Genomic DNA, 20,181 nt, shown 5'->3' with positions numbered 1-20,181 from the left:
GATTTTTTATCATAAATAAAAATTTCATCTCTAAAAGAACTTTTTTGCCATTAAAAAGAAAATCATTACAATTTTTTTTTTTGTCATAAAAGATTATTCATGTCAAAAAATATTGTAGCAAAATAGGAGCTTCTAGTAGTGAAGATAATAGAGAAGGGAAAAAAATAATAATAATAATATTTTTTTTATAAGTTATTTTCATTATTTTAACTCTTTTAAAAAATATATAAATTTATAATTAATTATAATTCTATTTGATTTTTTTTATTTTTTATTTTTCATGATGAAACCAAATTAAAAAACAATTTTACTTCCCAAAACATAGCTTTAAATAAAAAGAAACGGAAGAGAATAGAGATGTAGTAACTTTCTATGCTTATCTTGGTATGATCTGAGGACATCACAGCATCACTCTCTGACATCATTGGTAGAAGAGATACAATGAGGCAGTACAATTCTGTCTTTGTTGTAGCATTATTTTGATGGAATCATGCATCAAGAAAACGACAACTATGAAGTTTGATCAAGATGTTTGTCCTTCACAACACTTTTTTCTTGAAGATGATGCCTAACTTTTTTTATTTAGAGTTTATTAATTTCTTTTTAAGATTTTGTTTGGTTTTCAAAAAAGATTAAAAAAGAAATGTTAAAAGAAAATGAGGGTTATCAAATTTATAGTCATTCCATAATTTTAATTATGTACTTTGATTACTTTTTAAAAATTTTTTTTTTATATAATATACATTAGAATAATTATATTATTATTATTATTATCATCATCATCATTAATAAATATTACATATTATTATATTATTCATGATATTATAATTATTATTAATATTACATTAACATTATTATTTCTATTTTTATATATAAATATAATTCTTAAAGCTTGTAAGTTCTAATTATTAGAATATTTTCTTGATAGTTATATTTTAAAGTAAGATAATTCAAAAATGATAAAGTTTATATAATAAAAATATAATAACTTTGTTTTTGTTTTTTAATTATGAGAATAAAAAAATAATTTGTAATATTATTATATGATATTATAGATATTAATATTAATATTCTTATCATTTTTTTTTTATGTTTTCATGAAACAATAATTTTTAAATTAATTATTATATTATTTATATATATTACTATTAATATCATTCATTTGTTTTGTATTTTTTGTTAGTCATTTTCTTAGTGCCATGATGCAGTCTAAATTCTGCAACCAAGAAAGAATTGGTATATTATTAAAAAAAAAAATCATGGAACTTTTTTTTAATATATGATTGAAAAATTCATAAAATATTTAGAAAAATATTTTCACACCCTTATATTTCATACATAAAATTTGTTTTTTAGAGAATAAAACTTTATTTATTAGAGAATTATTGAACACATCCATCCAATTTTTTTATTTTTTTATTTTTTTATTTATGGAAAATTTCTCTAAAAAAAAAATCATTTTTTAAATTTATAAATTTATAAATTTACATACCTGAAAGTTAAAACCAAAGTTGGATAAATGTCCTTGCATGGACCATCGGTTACAGCTCAATATGTCTGGGGAATTGGAATCAAAAAAGAAAGAGTGAGACTGTCTCTTGCATTCCTTTTTCTTTCCTTTCTTTTCAAAGGCCCTTGGCTTTCGATTAAAGGAGTTAACAAAATGATCAGCAGCGGGATAGCCTCTTCTTCTACCACTGCTTCTGCTGCGACTTGTGTTCTTGATGGTAGTTATGATATCTTGTATGATGTCTTCTTAAGTTTTAGAGGAGAAGACACCCGGAAGAGTTTCGCTGATCATCTTTACACTGCTTTGAATGGAAAGAGAATTCACACCTTTAGAGATGAGGAGGAAATCAGAATGGGTGAAGCTTTAGCGCCAGCAATCTCAAAAGCTATTAAAGGATCGAGAGTTTTCGTTGTCATTTTCTCAAAGAACTTCGCTGATTCTGGGTGGTGTTTGAATGAACTTGATGAGATCATGGAATGTAGGAGGAAAACAGGAAGAATAGTATATCCCATTTTCTACCATGTGGACCCGTCCCATGTGCGTAAGCAGGAGGGGGATTACGGAACGCCATTTTCCTTGTACGAAGAAAATGCAGACAAGGAAAAGATGGCGAAGATAAAGAGGTGGAAGGCTGCCTTACGGGAAGCTAGTGAACTAAAAGGAAAACATGTGGAGGAGCAGTAAGTATTACTTCTCTCACTTTTCAGTTACAAAATTTCCCCTTATTCTTTGCTTTAGCTTTTTTATTAGTACATCTAGAATTTTTACTAATACAACAATTCAATCAATAGTGCAGTAAAGTAAAATAGATACAATCATTCACATGGTTCGAGATCAATCTGATCTACATCCATAGGAGGGAGGGGACTTGGATGATGTGTCATCCCTGAATGATTAAACTCTCAAAGCTCTTATATGAACTGAACTCTTATGCACACACCTTATAATTGAACAACAATAGAGATTTCCTGGAGAAGAAACAATTGACCTCGTCTCCCTTAGCACTCTTTTCACTCACAACTATTCTCATACCTTGGAACAAATAATTTCCCTTATGCCAATATATTCTAGGTCTGGACTCCATATATCAGCGTCTTGTTTCACTACACATGGTTCCTAGAACCATTGGAGAAAATGCCATAACTCCTGTTAAGCATGTGTATTGGTCATAACCGCCCATTCAGTTTGACCACAACATTTCCCAAAACCACTGGAGAAAATGTCGTGACTCCTGTTAAATGTGCGTATTGATAACCACTTATTCAGTTTGACCACACAACATTCTAGAAAAATGTTTATTAGTTATATTTTGATAGTGTGCATCCCCCTTTGGCACTAATAAAAAGTCTTTGAAACTTTCATAATTGATTACAAGATATAAGATAAAAATAAATAAAAAATACCCTTTTGACTTACACTTATAATTTTTGTCTTTATACCACCACTCTTTATATATAACTTTCATAAAATTCTCAATTATTTAATATTTTATTTTTATTTTTTAAAACTCTTTTAAAAATAATTGAAAAATCAGAATTATTTTCTAAACAAAAATTATATTAATGATTCAAAAACTATTTCGGAAAATACTTTTGAAAAAAAATATATTAATTTAAATAAATAAAAATTATCTTTTACATTTTACAAGTAAATAATTTAATGATTAAAACACTATTTAAAATAAATATATTTACTATTTTTTTCTTTTATACTAAAAAAGTATTTTAAAGTTTATTTTTTTTTACTATTATAAAATAAAAAAATTAATTTTTTTTAATCTTCTTCTTTTTTTATTTTAATAATTTTTTTAACATAGACTTTTGGTAATAAGTTATATGAAATGTTGCAAATTTGTTTATTAAGGAATTTTCTTAATAATTTGACTTAATTAAAAATTTATTCAAAAAAAAAAAAAAAAAAGAGAGAAAGAGGATGGATGAAGAATTTTTATTTTAAATATTCAATTAAAATATTTTTCGTATTTAGAAATGGATTATATTAATATATAGTATAATAAAAATTGGTTTTTTAATCATATAAAAGGGTTGAATGGTATATTTACCAATTTTAAATGAAAACAATAGTTAAAAATTGTATATATAGATTATGTTTGAGTTTGGTTTTAAAATATTTTTGGGACAATTGTGTTTTGGACCCAGTTGAGCCCAAAAATTAAGATTTGGACCCAGTTGGGCCCAAAAATTAAGATTTGGACCCAATTGGGCCCAAAAATTAAGATTTGGCCCATGAAAGTTTCATAATTGATGAGAATGATATAAAATATAAAGAAACCAATATACATTTCAAAATTATTTTGAGTATTTTCTATCACAATGTTTGATAAACTTTTTATTTTAATTTTTTTTAATAATTATTCTAAAAATTTATTATTTTTAGAACACTAATTTTTTTTTTAAAAATATATCATTTAAAAAAAATAATTTTGACATATTTTTAGTTATTTTTTACATACATAATTTAAAAATATATATTTTCCAAGATGTTTGATTTTTAATTAATAAATAATAATAATTTATTTTTATTTTTATTTTGGAAAAGGGTGTATTTTTTTCCAAATCACTAAATTAAATTAAAATTTATTGAGGTTTACAAAAGAAATAAAATTTAAATTAATGTTTTTCTACTTTTTTTTTCGTAGTTAATAAAAGTCATTTTTGAAAAGATAAAAAATTCACATCATTCTTCTCAATTTTCACTCTTTTTCTAAGTCTTGGACTTAAATAGTAAACTTATATGAATCAAAACTTAATTTTTGGACCTAACTAGGTCCAAACCACAATTGTCCCTCTATATATATATTCTCTCTTCCCTTCTTGTTAGCATAAAAATATTAGCTATGTACCAATCTTTATGTTTTTTCTATTAAAATAAATTCCTTTAACTTAGTCTAAAAGATTTTATAATAAAAAAATAAATTTCATTTATATCCCCATAAGTTTAGTGAAATTTCATCGAACAACACCTCTATAAATATATTCCATTTATAAAATTTATTTTTTTAGAGAGATTTTAGGTAGAAAATTCACATAGATGTATTATATAATTCTTTAAAAAAGAAACTTTATTCTCTATAAAAATAAATTTTATAGATGAAAAACACTTAGTTATAGGGGTGTTAATTGACAAAATTTGAAATTAATGGTAATTTAGTATATTTACACCAAATATCAAGGAGTGTGAATGAAATTAACTATACTCAAAATGGTTGTACCTTGGATATGCATATATAGGACTTGTTGAGCATTTGAAATTTAATAGTGGTTAAAAAGGTTCACAACGTGTGTGTAAGTGATAAGTGTCAAAGTAATTCCTGATCACCATTTTTTTGGGAACAAAATTAGTTTGTTTATGAAGGATGCAGTCCAATTAGTATTGAGGGAGAGAATGGCTGCGTAAAGTTTAGAGAATGAATGGCTTAATTCTCATTGATAACTTTATACACATATTTATACAATCTACAAATTATAAAAGAATAAATCTCCAAAAGTTAAGGAGGTAAAATCAAGAAAATAATTACCTAAAATCATAAAACTAATCAACAAGAGATATTTACAAGATTTTTTAAGAATATGAAAAGTGAATATTACATGCTTGTATCCTTATCACCACCCCCCCCCCCCCCCCCCCCCCCCCCCCCACCCAAGATGGTGCTCCATTGGAGATAACAATCTTGACTCGAAGAAGTTAAAGTCATTGATGAGATAGAGGTTTGGTGAGAGCATCCACAAGTTGCTATAAAAAATAGACATGTGAGACTCAAAGTTTATCACTTTGAACCTTGTCATGAACAAAAATGAAAATCAATGGAAATGTGCTTCATATAAGAGGGAAATACTAGATTGACATAATGATAAGTAGCTCAAATGTAACCACAATAAATGATCGATAGAGATTGTAAGGAAACCCTAAGTTCATGAAGAAGAGACTTGATTCACAATAACTTGGAAGCAGTGGAAGCCATGGATCAATACTCATTGTGGATGACCAAGTTACAAATCTCTACTTCTTGAAACTCCATGACATGGGATTGGGAAAAAGAAATACTACAAGCATACTACAAAAGTATAATCCTTAGAATTGCTTGCCCAATTTGCATTAAAGAAGGTATGAAAAGACAAAGAAGAACTTTATTGGAGTAGAAACCCATGATCAACGATACAACGTAAATAATGAAGTAGTCGCTTGACTATAGTCTAATGTCCCATTGTCAGTTTATGCATAAATTGGGATAATTTGTTAACAGAAAAGACAATATCTAGACCAATGTGAGAAAGTTATTCTAAGCCCCTAACTTGCATATACTTGATAGCATTCATGAAAGTGAGCCATCATTAAGTGAGAACTTGATTCATTAAGAGAGGTCTATGGACTTCCTTGGCTTGAACAACTTTGTCTTGTCTAGAAGATCATGAATATACTTTTTCTAGGAAAGAAGTAATCCATGATGATGAGGTAAAACTTCAATGCTAAGGAAATATGAAATAGCCTTGAGATCTATGATGGAAAATTGACTAGGAAGTTGTTGGGCTAACTTGCTAAGAGCTTGAGAATCATTACCTGTCAAAACAAAATCATTTAGATAGGCATGAAAGTAAATGGTGAAACCATAACTCTTGTAGATGAAAAGAAATATATTGAACCAAGAGTTGACAAAACCTTTGGAAAGAAGAAACTCCCTCAACTCCTTATACTAGGCTCATGGAGTTTGTTTAAGTACATAAAGAGCCTTTTTCAACTTACACACATGATTGGTATAATTGTGATCAATGAAGGGTTGGGTCATGAACATATCCTCCTTCAAGTGGCCATGAAGGAAGACATTTGACATCAAGTTCACAAAGAGGCTAGCCACATGATAGAGCTATAACCAATGTAAGTATGATTATGGTTCATTTTATAATAGGGTTGAAAGTATAATGATAATCAATGCCAAGATGTTGGTGAAAGCCCTTGGCCACAAGCCTCACTTTATACTAGTTGATGGCCACATCAAGAGTCCATTTGATATGAAATAATGACACACCTATTTGCAACTTACCAAATTTTATGAAGGATGGGAAGGTACTAAGTCCCATGTACCATTGTTCATGAAAGCATTGAACTCATTTGACATAGCTTGATGCCAAATAGGAATCTTAAGGGGCCCTGGGTAATGATGGTAAGTTCAGTAGTTTTGGTTGTAAGGTAAATGAGGTAAAAGAAAATTTATGTTTTGGTTTGTGGGTATTGTTTTTGTCTTTGCTAATCATGGAATTTTGGTTTTGCCCATAAGGAGTATTCCAAGTTCACAATTTCATGATTTTCTTCTTTCAAAATTGGAGGTGAGCAAGGTTGAGATTTGTCTAAGAATCTCATGAAATTGTAACCTACAAGAAATGTATGAAATTGAATTCTTCAAGAGGTGTAATTATTTATGGCGAGTTTGAGAGGGGTTTAGGCGACTACATTGATGGAGATTATGGTTTGATTGTTTTCAAAAGGATTTATGATAGCAAGATGAGAGAATGAGGTGGCGAAAGATTTGGGGTTTTTTTGGAGTGTTAGGATTGACATTGGAGCACCTTGGGCTTTGATACCATATGAGGGTTGTAGCCAAAGTACTATTGAGGGATATAATGAACATGTAAGGTTTGGAGAATGAATGAATTAATTCTCATTGATGAACTTATACACATATTTATTCAATGTACAAATTATAAAAGAATAAATTTCCTAAAATCAAGCACCTAAAATCATGAAACTAATTAACAAGAGATATTTACAAAATTTTCTAAGAATATGGAAAGTGAATATTAAACAACTAGTATTTTTACCGTGATTCCTACCTTATATGCGTCTGTGTATTGTTGCATTTATCATGGGTGTTCACCATGCTCTAAGATAGCGTTGTTAATTACAAGAAATAAAAATTTTAGTGTGTTGAAGGTTGAACTATAGGGAAAGGGAAGAGCCGAGGATGCATATGGGAGGCTAGGAGGTGAATTCAAGTGATTTGAGTGAAATTTTGGAATTATGGTATATATATTTTCTCAAAATAGAGAAGAATTTTAATGGTTAAAAATTTAGATAAAAGGTTATGGAAAAACACTAGGGATAAGAGATACCTCCCAGAGACCTTTGCATTAACTCAACATATACAACTAAATTTTTAAAATGAGAGTAACCTAGGAAATATGTGGTCTTGAATGTCATGGACATTGCACTTGAGCCCTAACTCCAAGACAAACTTTGCAAAATCACGAGATGTTTGCTACAAGTCAAGTCATTAAAATCTCACTCTAGGTGCTTTCTTAAGCATTTTATGACCTAAAATAGAAGTTGTAAAAAGAGGATTAGAAAATAAATGGAATATCTCTCTTGATTTATTGGAATGAACAACTAGTGCCTTTATAGAGAAAAATTTAACAACAATATAGAATCTAGGCTAAACTAAATCCCTAGAATATAGGAAATAACTAGGTAGAATCTAGACTAAATTAAATCTCTAGAAAATAGAAACCAAAAATTCAAAGAGATAAAGCTTCCTAATCACCTACTATTTTGAATTTTAAAAATAGAATATTAATAAAACTAAAACATAAAACACTTAATCCTAAATAATATTCTCTACACTCCCCTTCAAATTGGGGAAAAATGTCCAGTAATCCTAGCTTGTGTGTTAGATCCTCAAAGTTTGTCTTGGCAAACCTTTTGTTAAGATGTCTACAATTTGTTTCTTTGTAGGAATGTAGGTAATGCATATTAACCCTTCTTCCATCTTCTCTTTGGTGAAATGATGATAAACTTCAATGTGCTTTGTTATGTCATGATGAACTAAGTTGTGAGTTCTACTTATGGTAGCTTTTTTTTTTTTTTTTTGTCATAGTAGCAATAACTCTAACCAAATCATGACACAAATCCCCTGAACAATAGACCTAAACTCAACCTTAGTGTAGCAACTACAATACTTTTTTTTTTTTACTTCATGCACACGTCAACAAATTTTCCTAAATAAATGTGCTATAACTCGAGCTAGACCTCCTCCTATCTTCTACTAAGATGGCCTAATTAGCATCAATGAAAGCTTCAATCTTCTTCTTTATTCAATCAAACTTATCTTGATGTAAATACTAAAAAGATTATTAGCCTTTCTATATCTTGAAACTTGGAAAAACTGTTTATGAATTGCATTTGGGATTATGAGGGTTTTGCATTCCCTCAAGGTGTCCAAAAGTGCAATAAGGAGCATGTGTCGTGCTACATCACGGATGTGAGATCCGATATAGGTTTTGGGGTATAAGTCTTAGGGATAGCTTCAACCAGGTAATTATGTGTACTTTTCTTTGAGATGAGCTCTACTATCTCTTAACTCTATGATTATCACATTTCACAAAGTCTCTAGAAGACTTTGTAGGTGGTTTTCCATGTATAGTGTGTCTTTATATGTAATTGAATTTCTCTTTTAATTGATAAATTTCTTTAAGAGGAATAACAAAATAAAAATTGGGTTGTAATTATATTTGTGTATTGACAATTTCGGGTCAAAATTCCAATTGTGCTTTTCTTAGTTCATACCTTAAATCCTCCCTTAGACTCTTGCCATTTTCAAAGTGTTCATGGTTGAAGACGACTTGAGGAGATGGTAAGTACTTTTGAGGTGCTGGATGATGATAAACATTGATCAATCATGTTTTAAAATCTTATCATTTTATTGAAAAAGATAGTGGTTACTTAAGGAGTGTAAAACATAGCGTTTAAATAATTTGGACCGATTTCTAATTGATTGATGGAACTTAAGGGTAATAGTTTCTGTTGTACCTAGTTCTTTTTTAATTCTTGTCTGATCGATGAAACTTCAATCACATCTACATTCCTTCAACTTTTTCCAAATGACTCTCAACAGTTGATGAGTTCTAAAACCCTAATATTTAAGCCACCTTTCTAGGAAAGGAGAAACAACTATGAGAGTGAGAGTTGAGCTTCAAGTTTTTCTAACTAAATTGGAGAGTGTTTGCCTTGAGAGAAAATCACTTGGGTTTGAGTTGAAAATCAATTTTTGAATGAGAAATTTTCATTCCAAATGGGTTGATTCATTGTGTTATTCATCCTTACTCTCATGCTCATCATTTTGGGATAAAACCAAAATTTCTTCTTACATAGATTCAAGAAGAGGCTGAGATTAAGTTTGGTATGGATTCCAAGTATGCTCCAAAATAAGAAAATTAATAACTAAAGTTTGAAGGTTCTAGACAAGAGGTTTGGGAGGAATGAAAGCTTAGACTAGGTAAATCCTTGTACTTAATTGATTTTCTTCATAGTGGATGATTTGATCACATAAGGCTAGTGGTTTTTTTTTATCTTTTAAGAGAATTTCCATGTTAAAATATTATTTCCATGTTAAAATATTGGTGCCATTGTCTCTCTATTCTATATGATACTTTGATTCATTTTTCATTAGCTTATGATATTTCCATTATGATGTTTTGGATGATTAATTGCAATATAAGCTGAAATTAGATCTTTGAAATTTTAAAAGAATATGGTGTATTTTAGTTTTTGGTGTTGATGTCAAGAACATGCGAAAATGTATTTTTGTGTTTATGCAATATCTTACATAACATGAATGGGGAATGTTGATTCATATGTATGTGACTTGCATTGACTAACTTATTGGGAGAGTATTGATGTATCCATTGTTGCTTGTGATTTGCTTTATGGTTGATAGGATTGAAAAAGAAACTTAAAACATTTGAGAAAAATAGGGGAATTGTAAGCATTTGTAAGATACCATCTCAAATTGTTTTAAAACCACCTATTCAGCCCCCCTTTACGTGTTATCCCTAGGTGAAATTCATTTTCATGGGACTTAAACGCTCTTGTAGAGAAATTGTAGGTGGCGTGGTAGGGCTAAGAGTAGAATGAAGAACCTTTAATGAAGTTGATGAGTTAACCTTGGATTTGCATGATCCTTCCTCTTGATGTCATGTCATGGCCAAGGTGGTCCATGCTTCTTAAGATGTTTTGTTAATAGTAATGAACAAAATAATGGTAGGAGAAGGATAACCAACAACAACATTGAGAATGAATTGGTCTTGGTAAACCCATAAGGAGTATTCCAAGTTCACAATTTCATGATTTTCTTCTTTCAAAATTGGAGGTGAGCAAGGTTGAGATTTGTCTAAGAATCTCATGAAATCGTAACCTATAAGAAATGTATGAAATTGAAATCTTCAAGAGGTGTAATTATTTATGGCGAGTTTGAGAGGGGTTTAGGCGACTACATTGATGGAGATTATGGTTTGATTGTTTTCAAAAGGATTTATGATAGCAAGATGCAAGAATGAGGTGGCGAAATATTTGGGGTTTTTTTGGAGTGTTAGGATTGACATTGGAGCACCTTGGGCTTTGATACCATATGAAGGTTGTAGCCAAAGTACTATTGAGGGATATAATGAACATGTAAGGTTTGGAGAATGAATGAATGAATTAATTCTCATTGATGAACTTATACCCATTTATTCAATGTACAAATTATAAAAGAATAAATTTCCTAAAATCAAGCACCTAAAATCAGGAAACTAATTAACGAGAGATATTTACAATTTTTTCTAAGAATATGGAAAGTGAATATTAAACAACTAGTATTTTTATCATGATTCCTACCTTATATGCGTCTGTGTATTGTTGCATTTATCATGGGTGTTCACCATGCTCTAAGATAGGGTTGTTAATTACAAGAAATAAAAATTTTAGTGTCTTGAAGGTTGAACTATAGGGAAAGGGAAGAACTGAGGATGCCTATGGGAGGCCAGGAGGTGAATTCAAGTGATTTGAGTGAAATTTTGGAATTATGGTATATATTTTTTCTCAAAATAGAGAAGAATTTTAATGGTTAAAAATTTAGATAAAAGGTTATGGAAAAATACTAGGGATAGGAGATCCCTCCTAGAGACCTTTGCATCAACTCAACATATACAACCAAGGCTTTAAAATGAGAGTAACCTAGGGAAAGATGTGGTCTTGAATGTGATGGACATTGCACTCGAGCCCTAACTTCGAGACAAACTTTGCAAAATCATGAGATGATAGCTACAAGTCAAGTCATTAAAATCTTACTCTATGTGACTTCTTAAGCATTTTATAACCTAAAATAGAAGTTGTAAATAGAGGTTTAGAAAATAAATGGAATATCTCTCTTGATTTATTGGAATGAACAACTAGTACCTTTATAGAGAAAATTTTAACAACAATATAGAATCTAGGCTAAACTAAATCCCTAGAATATAGGAAATAACTAGATAGAATCTAGGCTAAATTAAATCTCTAGAAAATAGAAACTGAAAATTCAAAGAGATAAAACTTCCTAATCACCTACTATTTTGAATTTTAAAAATAGAATATTAATAAAACTAAAACATAAAACACTTAATCCTAAATAGTATTCTCTACACTCCCCCTCAAATTGGAGAAAAATGTCCAGTAATTCTAGCTTGTATGTTAGATCCTCAAAGTTTGTCTTGGCAAACCTTTTGTTAAGATGTCTATAGTTTGTTTCTTTGTAGGAATGTAGGTAATGCATATTAACCCTTCTTCCATCTTCTCTATGGTGAAATGATGATCAATTTCAATGTGCTTTGTTATGTCATGATGAACTAAGTTGTGAGTTCTACTTATGGTAGCCTTTTTTTTGTTACAATAGCAATAGCTCTAACCAAATCATGACACAAATCCCCTGAACAATAGACCTAAACTCAATCTTAGTGTAGTAACTACACTATTTTTTTTTTTACTTCATGCACACGTCAACAAATTTTCCTAAATAAATGGGCTATAACTCGAGCTAGACCTCCTCCTATCTTCTACTAAGATGGCCTAATTAGCATCAATGAAAGCTTCAATCTTCTTCTTTATTCAATCAAACTTATCTTGATGTAAATACTAAAAAGATTATTAGCCTTTCTATATCTTGAAACTTGGAAAAATTGTTTATGAATTGCATTTGGGATTATGAGGGTTTTGCATTCCCTCAAGGTGTCCAAAAGTGCAATAAGGAGCATGTGTCGTGCTACATCACGGATGTGAGATCCGATATAGGTTTTGGGGTATAAGTCTTAGGGATAGCTTCAACCAGGTAATTATGTGTACTTTTCTTTGAGATGAGCTCTACTATCTCTTGACTCTATGATTATCACATTCACAAAGTCTCTAGAAGACTTTGTAGGTGGTTTTCCATGTATAGTGTGTCTTTATATGCAATTGAATTTCTCTTTTAATTGATAAATTTCTTTAAGAGGAATAACAAAATAAAAATTGGGTTGTAAGTATATTTGTGTATTGACAATTTTTGGTCAAAATTCCAATTGTGCTTCTCTTAGTTCATACCTTAAAATCCTCCCTTAGACTCTTGCCTTTTTCAAAGTGTTCATGGTTGAAGATGACTTGAGGAGATGGTAAGTACTTTTGAGGTGTTGGATGATGATAAACATTGATCAACCATGTTTTAAACTCTTATTATTTTATTGAAAAAGAGAGTGGTTACTTAAGGAGTGTAAAACATAGAGTTTAAATAAATTGGACCGATTTCTAATTGATTGATGGAACTTAAGGGTAATAGTTTCTATTGTACCTAGTTCTTTTTAATTATTGTCTGATCGATCAAACTTCAATCACATCTGTATTCCTTCAACTTTTTCCAAATGACTCTCAATAGTTGGATGAGTTCTAAAACCTTAATATTTAAGCCACCTTTCTAGGAGAGGAGAGACAACTATGAGAGTGAGAGTTGAGCTTCAAGTTTTTCTAACTAAATTGGGAGAGTGTTTGCCTTGAGAGAAAATCACTTGGGTTTGAGTTGAAAATCAATTTTCGAGTGAGCAATTTTCTTTCCAAATGGGTTGATTCATTGTGTTATTCATCCTTACTCTCATACTCATAATTTTGGGATAAAACCAAAATTTCTTCTTGTATAGATTCAAGAAGAGGCTAAGATTAAGTTTGGTATGGATTCCAAGTATGCTCCAAAATAAGAAAATTAATAGCTAAAGTTTGAAGGTTCTAGACAAGTGGTTTGGGAGGAATGAAAGCTTAGACTAGGTAAATCCTTGTACTTAATTGATTTTCTTTATTGTGGATGATTTGATCAGTTAAGGCCAGTGGTTTTTTTATCTCTTGAGAGATTTTTCATGTTAAAATATTGGTGCCATTATCTCTCTATTCTATATCATACTTTGATTCATTTTTCATTAGCTTATGATATTTCCATTATGATATTTTGGATGATTAATTGCAATATAAGCTGAAATTAGATCATTGAAATTTTGAAAGAATATGGTATATTTTAGTTTTTGGTGTTGATGTCAAGGACATGTGAAATTGTATTTTTGTGTTGATGCAATATCTTACATAACATGATTGGGGAATGTTGATTCATATGTATGTGACTTGCATTGACTAACTTATTGGGAGAGTATTGATGTATCTATTGTTGCTTGTGATTTGCTTGATGGTTGATAGGATTAAAAAAGAAACTTAAAACATTTGAGAAAAATAGGGGAATTGTAAGCATTTGTAAGATACGATCTCAAATTATTTTAAAAACACATATTCAGCCCCCCTTTAGGTGTTATTCATAGGCGAAATTCATTTTCATGGGACCAAACACTCCAAGGTTTGTTCTATTGGATCCCTTGGTCGTTCCATTGAAGCATGCCAAAACCGTCATGACCAAATCAATCAAATTGATTTAAAAAAGATGACCTTTTGTTACAATGTTATGATTGGGGCTTTGGCTTCGTCCAACACCATTACCCCTTGGTGTTGGAGGTCAAGTAACCAATAGTCCCCTACAATTCACTTCTTTGGTTGAGGATGATGGTAGTTGTCCTCAAGTGGCTCTTGAGCCTATAAGCCTCTAAGTGCACTTGAGCGCCTTCACCTGTGCAATATTAAAAAGGACTACCTATTCACCCCTAATCAGTTTCATAACAAGATTCTAAAATTTCATGCACCAAAAGCTAACCTATGATCGTACATATTTTTACATGTTATTTTAATTTTTCATTGGCACATACTTGATATAATCATATAATAATATTTAGTGTACCAAAAAATTTTCTTTAGTTGGCTTTGTCCCTTTATTAATGTATGATTCTATGATTCTATTTCTGCACAAGGCAGTTGCTGTGAATAAAACATGTTACGAATGAATTTTCATGCTTTTTCTTATCATTCATAGTACATAAATTCAGATCCATCATAGTTTTATTGTGCATTTTAATTCAGGCATGAGTCCGTGGTTATAAAGGAAGTCATTAAAGAAATTTGGGATGAAATGGCGTCTAAGCCCTTTATTATGGATTGCCCGAGTACAAATGAATTCATATTGAAGGACTTGGTTAAGTTTATGAACATTCAATCAGAAGATGTTCACATGATTGGGATTTATGGAGAGGATGGACTTGGCAAAACAGCGATTGCCCAAGCTATTTGTAATGAAATCTCTTCTCAATTTGAGGGATGCAGTTTCCTTGCAAATATTAGAAAGGTTTCCAAAGAATATTTTGGTCTACAACGTTTACAAGAACAACTTTTTCGTGATATTCTAGTGCTAAGAGGAAATCGAGAAATAATCTTTCACAGAAGGAATGATGTGATAAAGCAGATCTGTTGTAGAAAGGTTCTCATTATTCTTGATGATGTGGATGAATTGGAACAACTGCAATTCTTAGCGCGAGAAAGCAATTGGTTTGGCAAGGGAAGTATGATCATTATAACTTGTACAGACAAAGAGATATTAACAAGACACAGCGTGAAATTATCATATGAGCTTACGAAGTTAAAAAATCCTGAAGATGTTCGCCTCTTTACTCAGCATGCCATCAGTAAAGGACGATCCCTCTGTAACATTCATAAACTTCTAGAGCGTGCAATCGATTATTGTTGTGGCCTTCCTTTGGCCCTTAAAGTTGTGGGTACTTTTCTTAAAACGAAGACACGAGAACAATGGGAAAAGGCATTGGTTTGTTTGGAAAGACATCAAGGAGAATTTAACAAGAAAAATCTAGAGGATGTGCTTCGCTTGAGTTTTGAAGAACTAAGGGACAACGAGAAGGATGTATTCTTTGATGTTGCATGCTTCTTCAATGGAGAGCACATAAATTTTGTTACAAAAATATTGGATGGGCGTGGCTTCTCTGCAAAAGATGGAATACAAGTTCTCCGTGATAGATGTCTCCTAACTATTTCAGATCAGAAGTTATGGATGCATAATTCCATACAAGATGTGGGTCGGGAAATGGTTCGCCAAGAAAATAAGAAAGAAGGTAAAAGAAGCCGATTATGGGATCATGATAATGTTGAATACGTCTTGACACATAATAAGGTAATATATATACCCTTCTATATATGCTATTCCATATATATATATAAATATATATATATAGAGAGAGAGGGAGAGATAATGCACCAACTTATCCTTTGCTTTTGCTTGTCAGGGGACTGATGCAATTGAAGGCATAGTTCTAGACTTGTCTGAATTAAACCAACTACAGTTTACAACTGAAGCCTTTGCAAAAATGACTGAACTTAGAGTGCTAAAATTCTTCATGGGATGTAAAAATGTGTGTGAAGAGAGTTGTAAAGTGCTCTTTTCTGGAGATTTGGAACTTCCTGTTTCTGATTTAAGATATCTCCATTGGCATGGATACCCTTCAGATTCATTTCCATCAAATTTTCTAAAGGCAGATGCGCTTCTTGAGCTCCATATGCGTTATAGCTGCCTAAAACATCTTAAAGAGGACGAGGTACGACCATTTTTTATCTGTATATTTGCAATAAGAAGTGTTAATGCAAGGCTAATTTATTCAAGAAAATTTCCTTGTTCACAGGGATGTTTTCCAAAGTTAACTGTCCTGGATCTCAGTCACTCTCGAAATTTAGTAAAAATCTCAAACTTCTCAACCATGCCAAAGTTGGAGAAACTAATTCTTGAGGGTTGTACAAGTTTGCTCGAGATTGACTCATCTATTGGAGATCTGAATAAACTTATTTTCTTGAATTTGAATGGCTGCAAAAACCTTGATAGTCTTCCCAGCAGCTTTTGCAAATTGAAATTTCTTGAAACCCTTATTGTATCTGGTTGTTTCAGACCAGAGGAAGTGCCGGTTGACTTGGCGGGACTGCAAATCTCAGGGAACCTGCCCGAAAATAGAACTGCTACGGGTGGAAGTACAAGTCAAGTTTCTTTGTTTGGTTTATGCTCATTAAGGGAATTAGATCTAAGTGATTGCCATCTAAGTGATGGAGTGATCCCCAGCGACTTTTGGCGATTATCCTCCTTGGAAAGATTAAATCTAAGCGGAAACGATTTCACTGTAATTCCAGAAGGCATCGCTCAACTTTCGAAGTTAAGTTTCCTTCAGCTAGGATATTGCCAGAGGCTTCTAGGAATCCCAAATCTTCCCTCGACCGTCCAAGAAGTGGATGCACATGTCTGCAGTTCCCTGAGACCTTCATCCAACTTCAGAGATGCAACAACCATATTATGGAGAATTCAGGTCTCCTCTCTCTCTCTCTCCCTTTCTAACTGTCTATCTATCTATCTATCTATCTATCTATCTATCTATCTATCTATCTCTTTCTCTCTCTCCCTCTCTCCCTCTCTCATGTTAAACCTTAAACTTCATGGCAGAACCTTGCACCAAATAACGAATTCTGTATTCTTCTTCCTGGAAGTGGAATTCCGGATTGGTTCGGCGATAGGAAAATGGGATGTTCAGTGGCAATAGAGAAGCTGCCTCCGGAATGGCATCAAGTTAACTTCCTGGGCTTTGCTGTATGCTTTGTATTTGCGTCAGAGCATGAAATACCTGAGCACACTCCTGTAGTATCATGTAAAATAAATGATTTCAGATTTTCCTACGCTTTCTCATGTGGCCGTGGAGAAAATGAATTTGTTGAGTCAGATCACCTGTGGCTGGCATACCAACCACGCGCTCGAGTTGAAAATTTTCACCCTTACGATTGGACTCAAATTAAGGCTTCATTTGAAGTCTTTGGCATCGGTACACGCAATAAGGTAAAGGAGTGTGCCATTAGTCTTATATACGCTGATAGGTAGAGATTACAACAGAACGGAGATGGTGGCATCATCCAGGTTTTCGTCCAACTTTCAACAGCTCTTTTCTGTAGTTTGATTTTGAATTTTTCTCCAAAGAAAGGCTTTGTGATTCATATGTGTGAACTTATTGGCAGAGTTACAGGAAATTGATTTCCAATGGAAGCTTCATTATCACTTGCTGGTGCAGTTACATGAAGGCAAAAATAAATCCACATATGACTATCTAGTTGTAGTTTTACTTGATGAGTTGTGTTATGTGCAAAGGAAAATCGGCAAAACTCTCAAGAAAAAGAAGAAGAAAAAGAGTCAATTTCAATCGGATCATCCAAAGTTTGGTATAAATACATCTAACCATCGTTAATTTCAAATTTTGTTATTTAGTACCCTCATAAATTAATTTCGTTTATTTGATGAATTGTGTTGTGTGCAAAGGAAAATCTGCAAAACTCTTGCGACAAAGAAGAAAAAGAGTTCATTTCACTCTAATCATCCAAAGTTTGGTATATTTACACCTAATTAACTACCATTGATTTCAAATTTTGTTAGTTAGTACCCTCATAAATCTATATGTTAATTTACTTGATGAGTTGTGTAATGTGCAAAGGAAAATCAACAAAACTCTCGGATTAAAGAAGAAAAATATTTAATTTCACTTAGATCCTCTTAAGTTTGGTGTAGATACATCTAACCACCATTGATTTCAAATTTTATTAGTTAGTACTTCTATAAATTTATTTCATATATTTTTTAAGAGAGATTTTAAATAGATGTGTTTAATATTTTTCTAAAAGATAAATTTCATTTTCTAAAAATAAAATATGTATATTAAATATATTTTTAGGATGCTAATTAACCAAATTTGAAACCAACGATAATTTAGCCTATTACACTAAACATGAGGGGTTAATGAAATTAACCCTAAGAAATTTTCATAATAAGAAGTGATTGATTATGCAAATGGCATCCAATGGAAATTTGATTGAATTAATATCAATTATTACTAACCTAGGGTTAGAGAATCTTTGACCGTGTTTGGTTTCAAAAAATACTAAGAAAAGAAAAAAGTGATAAGAAAAATTGTTTTCTTGTGTTTGCTTTCACCATGGAAAATACAAAAAAAATCAAATATAATTAAAATTTGTTAAAAAGTTATATATTTTAAAATTGTTTAATTTTTTTATATAATAGAACTAAATAAGTAAAATGAGTTTCAAGAAACATATAAAAATATTTTTGTGGACCCATATTTTTCACATGTACCCTCACTCAATCCGAGAGACTCGCTTTTATTGGTTAAAAATTAATTTTGGAAAAGTTAGAGTCGCCACTTATTTTATGTTATTTTAAAAGGGAAAATAAAACAAGAAAGAAAAACCTAAAGAAGTGACTCCATAGTTTTTGGAAAAGCGTGTATTTGAAAAACCCGAGTCTAGGTCCGGGATTAGATTATCTATTAGGAAGATACCTTTAAGAGGTAACACTCCTCTAAGCCATAAAGAGATCTCTATTGACTAAGTTGAGGGGAATGTGATAATTAATTAATTGATTGAAAATACCTAGATAGACTGAGGTAATTTCAAAATTAACATACCAAGCCAAAAAGTCAAATCATGATCATAAAAGAGAGTTAACGTGTGTATCTGAACCGCTTTTCAAGTGTTATCATAAAACATCAAAGTTAGTATAAAAATATAGTATAGAACATGTGTTTTATCCAAGCAAATCAAGCATACATCTAGGCATCCAAGAATGATATCAAGTGAGGATATAGTTCTTAATGACATATATATTCATGGAACTTTAAAATGGGAAGATAGAGAGCGTACCTATGTAGCAAGCGTAAGTGATTACATAAAAATGAGGTTAATTCACCAATAACAACGATAATATTAAAGAATAATAAATAAAAATAACTAAACCTATATATATATATATATATATATATATATATATATATATATATATATATATATACACACACTTAGAAGGTCTCAAGTCAAGGAAAGTTCACAAGTATGATCAAAAGTGACTAAATTACCAAAAACCAAGGAAATATTATTAAAAGGGTAGAATATCAATTCACAAAATAAACTCCAAATAAATATCAAGAAAGATTATCTCACCAAAATAAAAATTAGGTAACATCTTTAACATTTCTAGATAAACATCCAATAGGCCAAATTAATCGATTATATTCCAATCAACAACAAATTTATTCACAAAAGGGTTACTTCACAAAAAAAGTCAGCAAACAATTAGAATAGAAGACTGTATAAAATAAATTTAAAACAAATACCTAGAAGTTAAGTTTTATCAAGAAAATTTTTAGAGAATACCTCCTATATGTCTAGTTTATCATATAAGTGACCAAATTAATTAGCCAGCCCTCGTTTAGTACCAGATTTCATGATGATGATAATAGGTCCAGAACAGAGCATTTTTTAAAGGTATTCAATGATTGATTTTTAAAAATAACTTATAGATGTCTTAAAATCATACAAAAATTCATACAACTATCTTAATGTATTTATTTTATATTAAAAATAATCTCAGG

The 20,181-nt window shown here is 30.9% G+C and overlaps 1 protein-coding gene across 1 annotated transcript; it reads left to right on the top strand.

Moving 5' to 3' along the window:
* Positions 1-1,559: 1,559 nt before the first annotated feature.
* On the top strand, positions 1,560-17,839 carry LOC104877968 (disease resistance protein RPV1). Its single transcript, XM_010647567.3, has 5 exons — positions 1,560-2,190; positions 14,792-15,890; positions 16,003-16,311; positions 16,396-17,064; positions 17,199-17,839. Exons 1-5 carry the CDS (start codon positions 1,664-1,666, stop codon positions 17,625-17,627), a joined length of 3,033 nt encoding a protein of 1,010 aa, XP_010645869.1. The 5' UTR covers positions 1,560-1,663; the 3' UTR covers positions 17,628-17,839.
* Positions 17,840-20,181: the final 2,342 nt, after the last annotated feature.

This window comes from Vitis vinifera, chromosome 18 (assembly GCF_030704535.1).
Source record: "Vitis vinifera cultivar Pinot Noir 40024 chromosome 18, ASM3070453v1".
Classification (NCBI taxonomy): Eukaryota; Viridiplantae; Streptophyta; class Magnoliopsida; order Vitales; family Vitaceae; genus Vitis; species Vitis vinifera.
Note: the sequence above shows the minus strand (reverse complement) of the source record. Positions and strands in the feature narration are given on the sequence as shown.

Bases quoted from the DNA above. Each gene is read 5' to 3' on its own strand.
- LOC104877968 (XM_010647567.3), top strand. From the start codon at position 1,664: ATGATCAGCAGCGGGATAGCCTCTTCTTCTACCACTGCTTCTGCTGCG. The intron at 2,191-14,791 runs GTAAGTATTACT...ATTTTAATTCAG, and splicing joins GGAAAACATGTGGAGGAGCA to GCATGAGTCCGTGGTTATAA. The intron at 15,891-16,002 runs GTAATATATATA...TTTGCTTGTCAG, and splicing joins ACGTCTTGACACATAATAAG to GGGACTGATGCAATTGAAGG.